This window comes from Lynx rufus, unplaced genomic scaffold (assembly GCF_022079265.1).
Source record: "Lynx rufus isolate CCGP_SWC_20201006 ecotype Redwood Valley unplaced genomic scaffold, mLynRuf1.p SCAF_2, whole genome shotgun sequence".
Classification (NCBI taxonomy): domain Eukaryota; kingdom Metazoa; phylum Chordata; class Mammalia; order Carnivora; family Felidae; genus Lynx; species Lynx rufus.
The window spans coordinates 56,305,113-56,325,120 of record NW_025814834.1 but is presented as its reverse complement, the minus strand read 5'-3'; the positions used below and the strand labels follow the sequence as shown (position 1 = coordinate 56,325,120).

The following is a 20,008-nucleotide window of genomic DNA, read 5'->3' as shown; positions in this document are numbered from 1 at the left end:
ACCCGCCGCCCAGTCGCCGCGGTGGCTGCCGGGATGCGCCGCAGCGAATGGTCGCGCCGGGCCGCCGCTCTAACTGACCTTTCACCCGCGCCCAGCGGTCCCGGGCGGCGGCACAAGGCGGAAGCCATGGCGGAGGCGGCGGCTGCAGCGGGCGGGACGGGCGTGGGCACAGGCTGCTGTTCTGCAGCGGACCGGGACCGAGACCCGGACCCGGATCGAGACCGTGCCGGGCGGAGGCTCCGGGTTCTCTCCGGTCATCTGCTGGGCCGGCCCCAGGAGGCTGTGAGTACCAATGAGTGCAAAGCGCGGAGAGCCGCGTCGGCGGCCACGGCGGCTCCCACTGCCACTCCCGCCGCGCAGGAGTCGGGCACCATCCCCAAGAAACGGTGAGTAGCGGCTCTGTGGCGCTGGTTGGCGGCGGGAGACCAGGCCAGGCCTGTGCTGCGGAAGGACATGGGCAAGGTGGCAAGGGAAGTGACATGGGTGGGAGGAAGGCACCCTGTTCGCTGAAAGTGAAGACCCATCTCTGGAGGGAGTGGACGAGACCCTGGACCCTGGCAGGAAGGGGGAGGGATGGAATGGTGGGTTTTGGTCAGTATTTGAGAATAACAAATATGAAGAACTCTCACTGGGGAAGGCTTTAAGGGGACCATTTTTCTTGGATTCTTATTGAATGCTAGGAATTCATTATCTTGAATTAATACTTGGGAGATAAGGTCTTCCATTGGATAGAAAGGATTCTATTATGATCTTCCAAGAAGATTTGAGTTTGTACTAGATGATGAATCTCTTCTAATTTACGCAAGTCTCGATGCGGTGCGGGGAGAAGTGATGGTTTTTAGAAGAAGGTGCTGACCGGTTTGCAAGGGGCAGGTTTCCACTTGCTCAGGGGCATGGTCTTTGAGTTTGAGGGAGGAAAGGGATGGGCAAGAAGCAAAAGACTTGACACTAGTTAATGATTCTGCTTGCTCAGGGGCATGGTCTTTGACTTTGAGGGGGGAAAGGGATGGGTAAGAAACAAAAAACTTGACACTAGTTACTGATTTAGGCGGTGGTGCTAGCTACTGAGCTCTGGTGTAACCAGAAGCTGAAAGACCCTTGCCTGTGGATGAGGATGTTTTTAGGAGATCTTGACTTCCTTTTTTTTTTTGGAGAAATCTTAAGTGCTGATGGAAGCTACTAGGAAAAACTTTTCTGAGATGTGGCTTTGTCAGGTGGATGAACTTCGAGAGTGAAAAAAAGTGTTGCTAATGTTTAATGTGTTCTGTCAATGTGCCAGAAACCATGTTAAGTCAGTTATTTCTTTTACTCCTTTCCAAAGTCTGAGGTAGGTGCAGTTATCTACAGATGAAGAAATAAAACAGATTTAGAAGCCTGCTGCAGATGTACAGGTTAGAATTCCAAAGCACATCATATTAACTTTAGGGCTAAGTTCTTAACCTTCACTATGGTGAATTCATTCACTAATTCCACATTCATGAGCCCTTCCTCTGCTACATGCAAAATACAGTATTTATTTAAGGAACTAATAGCCTGTGATAAGATATTTAGCTGATAACCATAGCAAATGGTCAGTTAACCCAGTTTTAGGTATGTATTTGTAAAGGGGAGGGGGCTTCCCAGAGTGAGAATTGAGTAAATCTTGAAGTTTGGGTTAGAAGTAACCTGCCAAAGGAGAAAAGTGTTCTTGGGAGAAAAATAGTGTGTTCACAGGTAAAGCAGTGAAAGACAGATTAGAAAACTGTTGGGAGTTCAGTATGGTAGGACGGGGTGAGAATGATAGAGGAAGAGGGCTGGTGGCCAGTCTTGTTTGCAGGATTTTATGTGGGGAAAACTTGAATGCATTTACCTTTTAGAAAGGTCACATTGGGGGCTGAATTGAAGAAGGTTAAGCAGTTTAGCATGTAATATCTGGAAAGGAAGACCTGAGTTTGAATTTCCACTACATAATTCCAGTTGCATGACATTGGACAAATCACTTCACCTTTCTTAGAGCATCAGTCCATTGTGAAAATGAGGACAGTAATTCCTGTTTTGCACTATTGCTGTGAGAATTCAAAAATACAGAGTTAAGTGATCAAGTGCTTAGTGCACTGTTGGTTATATAACCCTTCACCAAATGAAACGGTAGATGCAATTTTCATGGAGTCCAAAGACAAGGAGACAAATTAGGAGACTATTATTCTGATGAGAATTACTGTGATTCTGAACTAAGGCATAATATTGGGAGTAGGCAAGCCTGTTAAAAAAATTTTAGGACGTAAGTTTTTTATAACTTGGTTACTGAATAGTGGGGGAAGGGAGGAATCAAGGATCCCATCTTGGCATCAGGCTTCACTTGATGTTGTATTAGCCGTCATTGGGTTTAAAACTTTTTTCTTCCTAAATGGCTTCATGTAACAATGGCTTCCTTTGTATGTTTCTGTACATTGATATGATGTTCACATTCTTAGAACTAAGTAGGTAGGTCAGGTGTTCCTCATAGTTGGATTTAGGGGCCTTGGTCTGCAGCAGTCAGAGAAAAATAGTAGTGTTTATAAGGCACACTGGCCTAACAAATGAGGGTTCCCATGGCTAAAGGTGACTGGTCTGTGACTACTCCTTAGAAGACACACCTGTAACCTCTTGTTGGCATAGGTTTGGTTCAGACTTAGGTGTGGCTAGTGGTAAAATCTAGTCCTGTATAACTGTTTTGAAGTTTGACTCAATATATGAGGGAACATAAAAACTTTCATTAAATGGAACATCAAAAGCTCCCTCGAAGAGTGATCTACTTAATGTATTGTTAATGGGGAACCAAGGTCTCCCTTCTACTCCCTCCTGCTTAGGTGGGCCTCAGTTTGCCAGCAGCAAAGCTGAGTCTAAAGGGAAGATAAATGGAGCAAAGAGCCAGCATGTAAATCTAATAAAGTGTGAGTGTGACTGTATTGTCACTTATTTTGGAAGCATTTGGTGATATATGTTATTTGTGTAACTCCTTCTCTCTGATTACCTTAGATGATGTCCTTGGTTGTAATTCTTCTATCTTATGACTGGTTGTCATCATGGAATTGGATGAGTGACTTCTTGAAACTTCATGTTTTCATTTCCTTTACAGGATACTCATGCATATGTTAATTTATTTAATGTTTATATAATACTTGCTTTATGACAAGTATTGTCCCAGACACTGAAAGTAGAGAGATGAATAATAATCCTTGGCCTCAAAGAATTCACAATAGTAAGGGAGATACACATTCTAGTACATTTTGAATAGAGCTACTATAAATACAGGTACAGATATAGCACAAAGGAAAGAAAGAGCAACTATCCATGGGGTCAGGGGAAGCTTTCTGGAGATGGTTTTAAAATACGGTTGAGAGTATAGCAGGTTGATTGGATGGTGAAGAGAATTCCAAGCAAAAGGAATAGCATATGGCAAAGCAAGGGGCATGAAAGTGCGTATTGTATTTAGGTAACTAAACAATTCATATTGTAGAGGTGGGAGTGAAGTAAACAGAGGAAGGCGCTGGCAGGTCATGGAAGCCTTTGGCCTGTAGGTCATCAGTCAGTTAATTCATTCACGTATTCACTCATGTGTGAATATTTCAGTGCTTACTGTGCAACATAGCAGTGAACAAAAACTCTGCCCGTATGGACTTATATTTTAGTTGGAGCAGGGATAGCAAAACAAACAAGTAATATGGTATGTCAGATGGTGATAAATGTAATGAAGAAAAATGAAGCAGCGAAGGGGGTTTAGGTAATGGCAAACCCTTGAGGCAGTTAAGCTGGGAAGAGATTCAACTAGACTGGGTTTGGGTTTGCATCCAGCTGCAGTATTAAGAATGGATTGAAGAAAGATAAGGATGTACATAGGAAGACCAGTTAGGGAGCCGTTGTAGCAGTACAGATGATAAATAATGAAGTATTAAACTGAGATGGTGGCCGTGAGAATAGAGAAGGGAGGATGGATCTGAGTTTTGGAAATTAGTGCATCAGGGGATACTTAACATTATGTGACTATATGCCAGGGGAATTTGGAGACCATGAAGATCGAAAAAGGATTATAAGAGTTCTGACAAATGTGGATATTTAAGATCGCAACCTGTTGTACTTGTCACATTAGTCTCCTGCGAGTTGGTTCTGATTGCTTCTATCTGGGAACATATGTGCTTATTATTTGAAATTACTGAGCAGAGTTTTGAGAGTGATGGTTTACTTTTGGACCTTCTGTTTTTAAGTGCACGCTACTCCATGAACAAATTCTTTTTGGTCTTGTTACTGGATGCAGTTTTAGATTCTTAAAAATCATTGTAAATACCAATTAAGTGTGTGACATTTTTATGCCTTGGTTTTGGATTTTTTTCAGTTTTTAAAAAAGCTATTGTAATGCTACGAAAAAGAGAAGAAAAAATCCCTTGTGACATCCGTTTGTCCTCACTGTTAACGGTTTTCCCAGTTGTGGTTTGGGTTAGTCAGAACTGTTGGCAATTTTTACAGAGGTTATGAATTCTGTTCAGATCAAAAGAAGATCTGATTAAGAATGCTACTAATTGTTTAATTTACTTATACTGCCATTTATAATCACAGTTCTTTAAAAAAATAATGTATTATTTAACATCTACCAGAAGCCTTGGTAGGTGCTTTCCAGAAGGAAAAAGGCTGAGTTAACCTCTTCTAAATGTTTCCTAAGAACATTTTGTCATGCCAGGTTTCAGCCTTTTGTGATTAAAGAGATCATGATCAAATACAGTGTCATATAGTTAAGGCATTAGTTTATATTGTACTTAATGAATTATAAAATATTGATCCTATCAAAATACAATTCATAATTTAAGAAAATGTAATGCATGGTTTAAAAAACAGACCAACCTATTTCCTTCTGTGAGTGAATTTTGCTGTTTGATTTGTAGGAGAAAACAATGTTGAGAATAAAAGAGAAACTTCTCTTAGGCGGCAAGTATAATTTTGGGATAGACCACATTTTCTGCAAATAGATTTCTTTATGTCAGGAAGTTACTTAGTATAAAGCCACCTACCCCAGTCACTTAATAAAAATATCTAGAAATAAAATAAGTGATCTATTTTTAGGCTGCAGAGAAATGGAGTGCTCTTGTAGTCAGAGGAGATTTTTTATGGAACACTTTAAAAGCAAGTGCTAAGCAAATATTACTCCTGTCAATTTTGTTTTCTTATTATTTTTTTAAACATTTTTTTTTACGTTTATTTATTTTTGAGACAGAGAGAGACAGAGCATGAACGGGGGAGGGGCAGAGAGAGAAGGAGACACAGAATCGGAAGCAGACTCCAGGCTCCGAGCCATCAGCCCAGAGCCCGAAGTGGGGCTCGAACTCACGGACTGAGAGATCATGACCTGAGCTGAAGTCGGACGCTCAACCGACTGAGCCACCCAGGCGCCCCGTTTTCTTATTATTAAGAAGAGAATTTCTGTTGTTGGACAGATTAGTATGTTAATTCAACTCTAAACCAAAACAAAGTATCCTGAGTAGAGTTTATTCTTTTGACATAAAGTACTAATCACACTCGCCTCATTAGTACTCTCTTTATTTGTTGGGCTTTAGGAGTCATATTTAATTATGTCACTGTCTCACATCCAAATTCAGAATCTGTTGAGAAGACACAGAATATAGATATATGGAGGTAAAAATGTCAGCTTTATTACAAATAAAGCTGGCTGAAGAATGTGGCTTAGATTTGAAGTACCTAATAATTACCCTGAATTGGATAGACTCAGTGACAGATAGTGCTGAACCACAGAAGGCCTCCCCTGGGAGGGCAGAGCCAGCTCCAGTAAGCCTTATGCATGGCCCTGATAGAGACTGGAGTATAACCACTCTATAGATGGATTCTAAGGAGAGAGAAAAGGCTGATTCTAGATACTTGGTGCCTGTTCTCAGAAGTTACTAATGAGGTAAATCACTCCTCCCATGGGAAGGGATGACTGTGTGACAGTTGGGGAGAGGTGGCCAGGATAGTTACTCTTCTGAAGTCCCTCCAGATTGGAAACTGGATGTCAGAGAATGGAGGTATTGCTGGTATATTTTTGGAGAAATTAAGGGAAAGGGCTGAAAACTTTGTAGTAGGTAAAAAGTCTTCTACCTCTATCATTTGCATGTCTCATCCCCATTGTCTAACATCCTCCAGGAGAGCAAATCAGGCTTTCTAGGCCCCTTATTTCCTTGATATCTACTATGTACTCTAGCTACACCCCGGAATTATTGCTATTCCTGGGACATGCCCTTCCTTTCCCCTCTTCTTTCTTTGATATGTTAGTGTTTGGAAAGTATAGTGTACATGGCACTGATAGTCCTGGGATAATTTGGGGTGGTACATGATTACAATCTCACTTGGATAGTTATAAGTGTTTGTATACATACTCACTTTTTCAAAACTTTATTGAACTATTATATAATTTATTAAGAAAGTAAATGTGAAAATCATAAGTTTTCAGCTTACTTTCCACAAAGTGAACACATCCATCTTATCAGTATTTGGATTAAGAAACTGCATTACCAGTCCCCAAAATACTTCTTCACGTGCCTTTCCAATGCCTCCTCCCACCAGGATAACCACTCCCTTGACTGAAGTTTATATTTGCTTGTTTTGAGCTTCATAGTAATGGGATCATGCAGTGTGTATTCTTTTGTGTATGTCTTCTTTCCCTCATCATCATATTTGTAATACTCATCCATGTTATGTGTAGTTGTATTTTTTTCATCCTTCTTGCAGAATAGTATTTCATTGGGTGGATATATACCACAATTTATCCATTCTGTTAAGGATGAACATTTAGGTGGTTGCTAGTTTTAGGTCTGAACAGTTATTTATTGATTTTAATATGGAGTGCATATCTAACTAGTGTTTTTATAGATATTGCTGTACAGAAATAGGCTAAAATAATTAAAATAGCATTTAGTATATAATATGTTCAATTTTCTTAAGTATTTCCCTTGTCTGAGGTAATAAAATGCTTCTTGGTACTAAATCATTCATGTAAACATTAAATTGACTTTTTAAATACCATGACGTGTAAGTCTTTGCAGTGTTCAAATATTATTTAGGAACTTACAAGATTTCAGCTTAGGGACACCTGGGTGGCTCAGTCGGTAAAGTGTCCAGTTCTTGATTTCAGCTCAGTTCATGATCTCGTGGTTCATGAGTGTGAGTCCTGTGTCAGGCCCTGTGCTGATCATGCAGAGCCTTCTTGGGATTCTCTCTCTGCCCCTCCCCTGCTTGTGTTCTTTCTTTTTCTCTTAAAATAAATAAATAAACTTAAAAATAAAAGATTTCAGCTTAAAATCACAAGTCTAAATCTGTAACTTAGTTACACATTTTAAATTTGTTACAAGCCAGTCATAAGACAGATCCTCTTAAATTTTGTAAGTATATAAAAGATCAATTTTTGCATAGCTTTCTTAAAACAAAAACATTAACATCTGACTTTGATTTCCTTCTTAAGAATTTGTATATTTAATTCTAGATCTTTTTATAGTTGAAATATGTGTACTCATTAAGGAAGTCCGCTACCATTCTAGCTAACTGCAGTTACTTTTGACAAGGAGTTTTGCTTCTTGGATGAGATTTGGAGCTCTGGGTATCTTATCACTCACTAAGAAAACTATTGTATTGCATGTAGTATTTGCCCTTGGTGGCATATCTGAATTTACTAACCAGAGATTTGAGCCAAGATGCTGACCAAATTCTTGTCGGCAACTTCATTGGGCCTCTCCAAACTCTATTTTTAGTTACCATATCAGTGACCTCATACCATCAACTGGGGAGTGTTCATGTATTCCAGGACCTTGTAATCAAATAATATGAATAATTTCATTTTTTATATTCACAGTTTACAATCCCTACTCAGATTATTTATGTGGTTGGTTTTGCACTTCTTCATCCTGAACTTTCCAGGAATTCAGAATCAGGAATATTAAAATGACACTCGCTTGAATTCTGTTGTGTCAACTCAGAGTTTATAAATCAGCACTGCACTAGAGCTTTCTGTGATGATGGAAATCTTCTGTAAACTGCTGTCCAATATTGGTAGCTACCAACCACATGTGGCCATTAAGCACTTAAAATACGGCCATTTTGACCAAGTAGCTGAGTTTTAAATTTTATTACATTTTAATTAAATTTATTTAAAAAAATTTTTTTTTCAACTTTTTAATTTATTTTTGGGACAGAGAGAGACAGAGCATGAACGGGGGAGGGGCAGAGAGAGAGGGAGACACAGAATCGGAAACAGGCTCCAGGCTCCGAGCCATCAGCCCAGAGCCCGACGCGGGGCTCGAACACACGGACCGCGAGATCGTGACCTGGCTGAAGTCGGACGCTTAACCGACTGCGCCACCCAGGCGCCCCAATTTTAATTAAATTTAAATAGGCACATGTGACTAGTTATACCATGTTGAATAGCACAGCTGTAGATTGAAATCTAACTCATTATCTGCCCTTTCTCATTTCCAAATGAAGTTACTTTTCTGAGTTTTCTTCTCTTAGTGTTAGTATTAGTCCCATGGTCACATTCTTCAGCCCTTGCTCTTGAACTTCTTTTCATTTTTTTCTTTTAAGATAGAACTCCCTTTTGAATTAGTTTGTTCAAGTAATTAATTCTGTAGTTACTTTGTTTCCGTTTATACTTATCTCATCTGATCTTCACAACCACTCATTTTACAGATTAGTAACTGAAGTTCGTAGATGTTTGCCAGAAAATAGTCACTTGCTAGCTAGCTAGTTAGTAGCAGAACCTAGACTTGAATCTAGGTCTTTCATCTCAAGTCTAGAGCTTTTTCCTTGATACTGTGCTGATATCACCAATCCTGGTCATTTTTTCTTCGCAATCTTTCTCACATACATTTTGTGCATTAAACAAATTTTTATTGGTTGCTGTATTCAAGGTGCTTTGGCTACTTCAGTTAACAAAATGAACAAAGATCTCTTCTCTCATAGAGCTTACATTCTAATGGGTGAAATGGATAATTAACTACCCATAATAAATAAGTCAATTATTAAGTGTTAGAAAATGATAAATGCTATGGAAAAAAGAAAAAGAACAGTAAAGAGGTAGGGTTCACATTTTAAGTAGAATATTACTGGAAAACATGACATTTAAACAAATATTTGAAGATGAGTGTTGAGCTGTATGGATATCTAGTGGATGAGCATTCCAGGCACAGGGATAGTGTGTGCAAATACCCGAAGGGGAGGTACATGTTTGTTGTGTTAGGAGAGTGGCAAGTGTAGCTGGAGTCAATTCATAATCCCCCCCAGCCCCACAGTTTAAACTGTGTACCTTTGAAATCTCAGCTTCTCATTCACCTGTCTCATGTTTTAGTTAAGGTCTCTTATCCATGCTACATTTTCTAGCTTACACAACTTTTCTTTTGCCACTCTCTGGAAGATCCTTGCTTGTTTGACACTAGGCTTCAGGGTCTGTGTGTTTTGGGGATCTTTTATTTTTATTTTTAAATAGTTTTTTCTTAATGTTTATTTATTTGAGAGAGAGTGCAAGTAGGGGAGGGGCAGAAAGAGAGGGAGACAGAGAATCCAAAGCAAGTTCTGTACTGTCAACACAGAGCCTGACACAGGGCTTGAACTCACGAACTGTGAGATCATGACCCGAGCCCAAATCAGACACGTGAGCAATTGAACCTCCAAGGAGCCCCTCTTTTTATTTTTGAGAAGAGGTGATATTGGGCTGTTGTCTGTTGCCTCTTCCCCATGATTTCTCATATTATGAATTGTAACTCTAAAATCATTGTTAAGTTTCATGCAATATAGTATCTAGGCCTGGAGACTTTAATTCATTTAAATCAGCTAGATACCCTCTTGGCATCTTCTCTCCTGTTTGAAACTTCATCTACCCAAGTTTGTTGGCAATTTATTCAGTGTTTTCTATGTGCTAAGCACTGGGGAGGATTAGCACATAGTTTTTGCCTTATGAGACTTGTAGGTCTACTAAGGAAGACTGATTTGTCTTCTGTTACTGCAGGGTGCTAAGTGCTATACCAGAGGCATGGGAGGGGAATGAAGACTGGTACAGCAGTGGAAGGGCATTGTCATTTCAAAGAAACATAGATGAGAAGGGTTGAGGAGTACTATTCTATGTTAAGATGCTATGTGAAAATTCTTACACCTCAAGGTAAAAACATTGATGAGAGTATTTGGATGAGAACTGAATCAGATGATTATAATAAGAGAATGTGGACAATAAAGTTTTGGCTGTAGTGATGATGGGGACCTTCAGCTACCTGGATAGCTTTTAAAAGTCTTACTCTGGTAGCAGGATATCTGGCAGTTATTTTACCATTAAAAAAAAATGGGAGGATAAATAATTGATGCTGAAATGTTATACATTTTTATTGAAGAAAAAACAAAATAATAATAAAAATGAAGATTTACATCAAAAGTAATTAAGAGGTAACCACTACAGCATCTTGGCATCTTTTAGATATGCTGTAATGATGTGTTGAAACTACCATTTTTCACTATCTTGTGAATAACTTTCTATGTCAAGAAATATTAATGGGCAACCTCATCTTTAGTGACTGCATGATATGTAGGTACTACAAGTTCAATCAGTACAGTATCACTTTTAATTGTTTCCAGTCTTTCCCTATTATAAAGAATACTATGATAAACTTTTTACAGTTAAAAGCCTAAAAATTTCCTTAAGGCATATGTTTAAAAAGGGCTTAATGAATTAAAGAGCATACTGGAATACATTATTCATTCATCTCAGTGGGAAGAGGCAGCAATAAAGGACAGCTGCTTGTTTGTATTTAATTTTGACCAAGAATAAAGAAATGGAAATTATTGGAATCCCAGGAGAAAGACTGCTATCATGTTTGAGCAGATTTATGTCTTACAATTTAGGAACGCATCTTTTCAGAAATTCATATAAAAGGGAATGAGATGTTTTGGCCTGAGCTGTTAAGGGGAAACTAAAACATGACCACAGAGAGCCTAGGAAATATTGCTTAACTTTGCCTGGGCCTTGGAGGTGATCAGGGGAGAGAGCTGAGGCGGCTGGCTTCGATGTGCCGTTCAAACCACTTACTGTTAAAAGTAGATACTGTACACTGCGTGCTTGTTCAGATGTTTCGTGCTGTTTGGTCATATCTTTCTACATGATGTGATGTACCTTGAGGATTATAATGTGAGTAGTTTTCTTTTTCTAACATACTATTTTGAAAAAAAATTAAACATTACACAGTTCAATTTTATAATAAACAATTTCATACCCACCACCTGGATTCTACTGTTAACGCCTTGCTATACTTGCTTATCACCTATCTGTCCATTAATTCGTCCTTTTCTCCATTCTATATTGTTCTGTCTTATTTTTGGTGCATTTTATTTTATGTTTTTATTTTTTAAGTGTTTATTTATTTTGAGGGAGAGAATCTCAAGCAGATCCATGCAGAGCCTAACACGGGGCTCTGTGCACAACCATGAGATCGTGACCTGAGCTGATATCGAGAGTTGGGCGTTCCAACAGACTGAGCCTTTTTGATGCATTTTAAAGAAAATTAATAGCTTCATTTTTGAAGTAAAATCTCCTGTATTAGCTTTCACTACTATTAGGGGAACTTTTAAGTTAATACCTCTAACTCTTCAGTCTCCATTTTCACATTTTGAATTATTTGGACATTTTTATCTGGGAATGTCTTGGTGTTTTGACATGGTGGTAATCTCTTCTTGAAGTAAAAATTTAAAAATCTATATTTTTGAAGTAAACGGTTCTACTTTTGTTCTTATATATTGGTCTTGCTTTTCAGATAGTATTTTGTTTGCTGTGTCTTCACAAAATATTTGTAGCTTCACAACATAATTATTAGACCGCTGGTCTGATTTTGGTTTTATTTCCAAGTTCTTACCTGCCATCTGCTACTATTTTCAGAAAGTACATTCTAGTTTGCTATGCCTATGTTTAGATTTTATACAAATGGTAATCTTTCTTAAGAATGAATTCTTGTTAGAATGTGTGTTAATTAGGACTTTTGTTTATAAGTATTAATTAATTTGAGCTTGGTGAAAACGGGGAATTTATTTTAAGAATACAGGGGCACCAAAGAACTCCAGGGCAGGAGTGGAGCTTGGCCTCAGGATGAAATTAGAACTAAAAACCAGAAAGCTGTCAGGTTTCTTGCTAGCATCACTTCTTGCTAGTGTCTGCTGCATGTTTCTTTAAGCAGACAAGCCTTTTTGGCTCTTGTGTCCAAATGGTAAAATATGGCAACCCCACTCCTCCAGGATACTCAACCAGTAGCAATGAATAGTTGAACCCTCTTGTTCCCAACAACTGGGGCACATGCCTACATTGTTCTAATCAGCTGTTGCTTGGAAAGGAGTGGTGGTGATCTTAGTACAAAAATAGCTGCCCAGGCAGTTAAATGAGCTGAACTAACTCTGGTTATCATGCTTTGAAAAATGTCACAGCCAGATCATCTGCTCATCTTTTTTGATGCTTCCTTCCCCAGAATCTTATTCCATGAGTTATCCTTTTGCTTTCCCCTTGTGTCATCAGTTTTTTTTTTCCTTTTCCTAGTTGATGAATATTTTTAAAATTAAAGTATAATTAACGCAGTGTTATATTAGTTTCAGGTGTACAATATAATGATTCAATTCTGTACGTTATTCAGTGCTCATCAAGATAAATATAAGCTTAAGCCCCTTTATTTAATCCATGCCTCTGCCCACCTCCCCTCTGGCAACTACCAGTTTGTCCTTTGTATTTAAGAGTCTGTTTTTGTTTGTTTGTCTCCTTTTTCTTTTGTTTGTTCATTTTATTTCTTAAATTCCACACCTGAGTGAAATCATATGGTATTTGTCTTTCTCTGGTTTATTTCACTTAGCATTTTACCTTCTAGGTCCATCCATGTTGTTGCAAATAGCAAGATCTCATTCTTTTTTATGGCTGAGTAATATTCCATTGTAATAATATACCACATCTTCTTTATCCATTTATCTGTTGATGGACACTTGGGTTACTTCCATATCTTGGCTATTGTAAATAATACTTAAGTAAACAGGGGTGCATATATCTTTTAGAATTAGTGTTTTTGTTTCTCTAGGTTAATACACAGTAGTAGAATTACTGGATCATATGGAAATTCTATTTTAATATTTTTGAAGACTCCCCATGCTGTTTTTCAAAGTGTGTGCTGCACCAATTTGCATTCCCACCAACAGTGCTCGAAGGTTCCTTTTCTGCCACATCCTTGCCAACACTGATTATTTTTGGTATTAATTGATTAATTCTTGGTATTTTGATTTTAGTTATTCTGACAGGTGTAAGGTGATATCTCATTGTGGTTTTGATTTGCATTTCCCTGATGATTAGTGATGATGAGCATGTTTTCATGTCTGTTTGCCATCTGTATGTCTTTGAAAAAATACTTATTCAGGTACACTGGCCATTTTTTAATTGGATTATTTGGGGCAGTGGGTTGATGTTGAATTGTATAAGTTCTTTATATATTTTGGATATTATTATTGGATATATTATTTGCAAATATCTTCAGTAGATGCCATTTTGTTTTGTTGATAGTTTCCTTTGCTGTGCAAAAGCTTTTTACTTTGATGTAGTCACAATAGTTTAATTTTGCTTTTTTTTCCTTTGCCTGAGGATACGTATCTACAAAAATGATTCTATAGCCGATGACAAAGAGATTACTGCCTATGTTTTCTTCTAGAAGTTTTATGGTTTCAGGTCAGAATTTTAGGTCTTTAATCCATTTTGAGTTTATTTTTGTGTATGTTGGAAGAAAGTGGTCCAGATTCATTCTTTCACATGTAGCTGTTCGGTTTTCCTAGCACCATTTGTTGAAGAGACTGTCTTTTCTTCACTGTATATTCTTGCCCTTTTGTCATAGATTAATTAACCATATATGCATGGATTTATTTCTGGGCTCTCTATTCTGTTGATCTGTATGTCTCTTTTTGTGCCAGTACCATAGTGTTTTCATTACTACAGCTTTGTAGTATATCTTGTAATCTGGGATTGTTATACCTCCAGCTTTGTTCTTCTTTCTTCATATTGCTTTGGCTATTCAGGGTCTTTGTGGTTCCATACAAGTTTTAGTATTATTTGTTCTAGTTCTTTGAAAAATGTTGGTATTTTGGGGCAAGTGGCTCAGCTGGTTAAGCATCCGACTTCGGCTCTGGTCATGATCTCACGGTTTGTGAGTTCGAGCCCTGAGCCTGGAACCTGCTTCAGATTCTGTGTCTCCCTCTCTTTTTGCCCCTCCCCAACTTGTGCTCTGTCTCTCTTTCTCTCAAAAATAAATAAACATTAAAATGTTTTTAAAAAAGAGGAAAATGTTGGTATTTTGATAGAGATTGTATTGAATCTGTAGGTTGCTTTGGGTAGTATGGACATTTAAAAAATATTGGGTCTTTTGGGGCACCTGGGTGGCTCAGTCAGTTAGGTGTCCAACTTTGGCTCAGGTCATGATCTCACTGCTCATGGGTTTGAGCCCCACGTCAGGCTCTGTGCTGACTGCTCAGAGCCTGGAGCCGGCTTCAGATTCTGTGTCTCCCCCTCCCTCTGCCCCTCCCATGCTCATGCTCTGTCTCTCTCTCTCTCTCAATAATGAATAAATGTAAAAAAAATAAATAAATATTGGGTCTTCCAATCCATGAACACGGAATATCTTTCCATTTGTTTGTGTCATCTTTAATTTTTTTTCCATCTGTGTTTTACAGTTTTAGGAGTACAGGTCTTTCACTTCCTTAGTTAAGTTTATTCCTAGGTATTTTATTGTTTTTAGTGCAATTATAAATAGGATTGTTTTCTTAATTTTTCTTTTTGTTACTTCGTTATTAGTCTATAGTGTAGAATTGCAAGTTTTTTGTTGTTGTTGTTTTGTTTTTGTATTCTGTGACTTGACTGAATTCATTTATTTTGGTGGAATCTTGAGTGTTTTTTTTAATGTTATTATTTTTTTATTTTTGAGAGAGAGAGAGAGAATAAGAGAGAGAACGAATGAATAGGGGAGAGGCAGAGAGAAAGGGAGCCAGAGAATCCCAAGCAGGCTCTGCACTGTCAGTGCAGAGCTGCATGCAGAGCTCAAACCCATGAACCAGAGATCATGACCTGAGCTGAAATCAAGAGTCGGCCACTTAACCCAATGAGCCACCCAGGTGCTCCTTGAGTGTTTTCTCTATATATTATCAGGTCATCTGCAAACAGTGGAAGTTTTACTTCTTCCTTACCAATGTGGATGCCTTTTATTTCTCTTTGTTGTCTGATTGCTGTGGCTAGGGCTTCTAGTACTATGTAGAATAAAAAAAATGGTAAGAGTGGACATGGATATCCTTGTCTTTTTCCTGATCTTAAAGGAAAAGCTCTCAATTTTTCCCCATGAGGATGATGTTAGTTGTGGGTTTTTCATATATGGCCTTTATAATGTTGAGGTATGTTTCCTCTAAACCTACTTTATTGAGAGCTTTTATCATGACTGGATGTTGTAATTTGTCAGATACTTTTATTTGCATCTATTGAGATGATCATATGATTTTTATTCTTTCTCTTGTTAATGTGATTGTGTCATGTTGATTGATTTGCAAATATTGGACCACCCCTGTATCCCTGGAATAAATCCCACTTGATCAGGGTGAATGATTTTTTTAATGTATTGTTGGATTTGATTTGATAATATTTTTGTTGAGTATTTTTGCATCTGTATTCATCAGAGATATTGGCTGGTTTTTCTTGTTTTTTGTTTGTTTTTTGTAGTGTCTTTATCTGGTTTTAGGGTAATGTGTCATTTGGAATGTTTCTTTCTTTTTTTTTTTCTTCTATTTTTTGGAATAGTTTGAGAAGAATACATATTACCTTTTCTTTAAATTTTTGGTAGAATTCACCTGTGAAGCCACCTGGTTTTAGACTTTTGTTTGTTGGAAGTTTTTTGATAACTGACTCCATTTCATTGCTGGTGATCGTTCTGTTCAAATTTTCTTCTTTCTAATGCAGTATTGGAAGGTTATATATTTCTGGGATTTTATTCATACCTTCTAGGTTGTTCAATTTGTTGACATATAATTTTTGATAATATTCTTTTATAATCCCTTGTATTTCTGTGGTGTTGGTTGTTATTTCTTCTTCAGTTCTGGTTTTATTTGAGCACATGTGCATTCTCTCTCTCTCTCTCTCTGTCAATGAGTCCGGCTAAAGATTTATCAATTTTGTTTCTTTTTTCAGAGAAACAGCTCCTGGTTTCATTGATCTATTTTATTGCATTTAAAATCTATGTTTCATTTATTTCTGCCTTTATCGTTATTATTTCTTTTTTTCTACTGGCTTTGGGCTTTGTTCTTTTTTCTAGCTCCTTTAGGTGTAAGTGTAGCCTGTTTATTTGAGATTTTTCTTGTTGTTTTTTTAAAACATTTTTTAATGTTTATTTTTGAGAGAGAGAGAGAAAATGAATATGAATGAGTGGGGGAGGGGCAGAGAGAGAGGGAGACACAGAATCTGAAGCAGGCTCCAGGCTCTGAGCTGTCAGCACAGAGCATGATGCAGGGCTTGAACTCTGAACTATCCAGGTGCCCCAAGGTTTTTCTTGTTTCTTTCTTGAGGTAGACCTGTAATGCTGTAATCTTCCCTCTTTTTTTTTTTTATTTTTGTTAATGTTTTTTATTTATTTTTGAGAGAGAGAGAGAGACAGAGACAGAGCATGAGCATGAGCAGGTGAGGGCCAGAGAGAGGAGGCACAGAATCTGAAGCAGGCTCCAGGCTCAGAGCTGTCAGCATAGAGCCCAACATGGGGCTTGAACTCGTGAACTGCAAGAACATGACCTTAGCTGAAGTTGGATGCTTAACCAACTGAGCCATCCAGGTGCTCCTCTAATATTCCCTCTTAAAAACAGCTTTTGCTGTATCCCAAATGCTTGGGACTGTTCTGTTTTCATTTTCATTTGTCTCTACGTATTTTTTAATTTCCTCTTTGATTTCTTGGTTGACCCATTCATTGTTTAGTAGCATGTGAATTTAGCCTCCATGTATTTGTGTTCTTTCCATATTTTTCTTGTGATTGATTTCTAGTTTAATACCATTGTGGTATGAAAATGCATTATATGCTTTCAGTCTTTTAAAATTTATTGAGTGGCACTTGGGCGGCTCATTCAGTTAAGCATCTGACTTTTGATTTTGGCTCAGGTCATGATCTCATGTTTCATAAATTCAAGCCCTGCATCAGGCTCTGTGCTGACAGCACAGAACCTGCTTGGGATTCTCTCTCTCCCTGTCTCTCTGCCCCTTCCCCACCTGCTTGCTCACTCGCTCTCTCTCAAAATAAAAATAAACATTAAAAAAATTGAGACTTGTTTTGTGGCCTAATGTGATATGTTCTGAAGAATGTTTCATGTACATTCTGCTATTTTTGAATGGACTGTTCTGAATATATGTTAGGTCTAAGATGTCATTTAAAGCATTTCCTTGGTTTTCTGTTTGGATGATCTATCCCTTAATGTAAGTGGGTGTTAAAGTCCTCTACTATTATCTTATTACTGTCAATTTCTTCCTTTGTATCTGTGTCTGTTGATAGTTGCTTTATGTACTTAGGTGCTAGCATATTAGGTGCATAGATATATGTAATTGTTATATCCCTTTGTTGGATTGTTCTCTTGTTATGTAGTATCCTTTGTCTCTTTTTACAGTCTTTGTTTGTTTATTTATTTATCTATTTATTTATTTTACTTTTTTAAAATTTTTAAGTAGTCTCCAGACTGGGATGAACACAGGGCTTGAACTCACAATCCTGAGATCAAGACCTGAGCTGAGATAGAGTCAGACACTTAACCAACTGAACCACCCAGACACCTCAATTACAGGCTTTATTTTAAAGTCTATTTTGTCTGATATAAATATTGCTACCCAGCTTTCATTTGCTTCCATTTGTATGCTGAATGTTTTTTCCATCCCTTTACTTTTGATCTGCATGTGCGTTTAGGTCTGAAGTAAGTCTCCTGTAGGTAGCATATAGATGGATCTTGCTTTTTTATCCATTTAACACCCTATGTCTTGCTTTTTTATAATTAAAAAAACTACAGCATACTTAACCCTGTGTCTTTTGATTGGAGCATTTAGTCCATTTACATTTAAAGTAATTTTTTTTATTTTTTTTGAGAGAGAGAGAGAGATCATGCACATGCGCAAGTTGGGGAAGGGCAGAGGAAGAGGAAGAGAGAGAATCTCAAGCAGGCTCCATGCCCAGTGCAGAGCCCAAAGTGGGGCTCAATCTCATGACTAGGAGATAATGACCTGAGCTGAAATCAAGAGTCAGACATTTAACTGACTGAGCTATTCAGGTGCCCCTACATTTAAAGTAATTATTGGGGCGCCTGGGTGGCGCAGTCGGTTAAGCGTCCGACTTCAGCCAGGTCACGATCTCGCGGTCCGCGAGTTCGAGCCCCGCGTCGGGCTCTGGGCTGATGGCTCAGAGCCTGGAGCCTGTTTCCCATTCTGTGTCCCCCTCTCTCTCTGGCCCTCCCCCGTTCATGCTCTGTCTCTCTCTCTGTCCCAAAAATAAATAAACGTTGAAAAAAAAAATAAAGTAATTATTGATAAGTATGTACTTATTGCCATTTTATTACTTGTTTTATGGTAGTTTTGGTAGTCTGTCTGTCTTTCTTTCTTTCTTTCTTTTTCTTTTTTTCTTTCTTTCCTTCTTTCCTTCTTTTTTTAAAAATTTATATCCAAGTTAGTTAGCATATAGTGCAACAGTGATTTCAGGAGTAGATTCCTTAATGCCCCTTACCCATTTAACCCATCCCGCCTCCCACAACCCCTCCAGTAACCCTCTTTTTGTTCTCCATATTTAAGAGTCTTTTATGTTTTGTCCGCCTCCCTATTTTTATATTATTTTTGCTTCCCTTCTCTTGTGTTCATCTGTTCCGTGTCTTAAAGTCTTCTTATGAGTGAAGTCATATGATATTTGTCTTTCTTTGACTGACTAATTTCGCTTAGCATAATACCCTCTAGTTCCATCTGTGTAGTTGCAAATGGCAAGATTTTATGCTTTTTGATTGCCGAGTAATACTCCATTGTATATATATACCATGTTTTCTTTATCCATTCATCCATCGATGGACATTTGGGCTCTTTTCCATGCTTTAGCTATTGTTGATAGTGCTGCTCTAAACATTGGGGTGCATGTGCCCCTTCGAAACAGCATTCCTGTATCCCTTGGATAAATACCTAGTAGTGCAATTGCTGGGTCATAGGGTAGTTCTATTTTTAATTTTTTGAGGAACCTTCATACTGTTTTCCAGAGTGACTGCACCAGTTTGCATTTCCACCAGCAGTGCAAAAGAGATCCTCTTTGTGTGTATCCTCACCAACATCTGTTGTTGCCTGAGTTGTTAATGTTAGCCATTCTGACAGGTGTGAGGTAGTATCTCATTGTCGTTTTGATTTGTATTTCCCTGTTGATGAGTGATATTGAGCATTTTTTCCATGTGTCGGTTGGCCATCTGGATGTCTTCTTTGGAGAAGTGTCTATTCGTGTCTTTTGCCCATTTTTTTCACTGGATGATTTGTTTTTTGAGTGTTGAGTTTGAAAAGTTCTTTATAGATTTTGCATACTAGCCCTTTATCTGATACGTCGTTTGCAAGTATCTTCTCCCATTCTGTTGGTTGCCTTTTAGTTTTGCTGATTGTTTCCTTCTCTGTGCAGAAGCTTTTTATTTTTTTTTTTATTTTTTTATTTTTTTTGAGGGTAAGTAATCATATTTTATGCAAACAAATTATTCTTCTGTAAAAGTCACTTTTTTTTTTTTATATATGAAGTTTATTGACAAATTGGTTTCCATACAACACCCAGTGCTCATCCCAAAAGGTGCCCTCCTCAATACCCATCACCCACCCGCCCCTCCCTCCCACCCCCCATCAACCCTCAGTTTGTTCTCAGTTTTCAACAGTCTCTTATGCTTTGGCTCTCTCCCACTCTAACGTCCTTTTTTTTTTTTTTTTTTTTTTCCTTCCCCTCCCCCATGGGTT

The 20,008-nt window shown here is 38.0% G+C and overlaps 1 protein-coding gene across 1 annotated transcript in view; it reads left to right on the top strand.

Moving 5' to 3' along the window:
- Positions 1-111: 111 nt before the first annotated feature.
- The window catches only part of AGPS (alkylglycerone phosphate synthase), a 150,634-nt gene continuing 130,737 nt past the window's right edge, over positions 112-20,008 (top strand). The window contains exon 1 of the mRNA XM_047084470.1: positions 112-386. Within this exon, the coding sequence (XP_046940426.1) occupies positions 127-386 (260 nt within the window). The 5' untranslated portion in view covers positions 112-126. The remainder of the gene's footprint in view (positions 387-20,008) is intronic.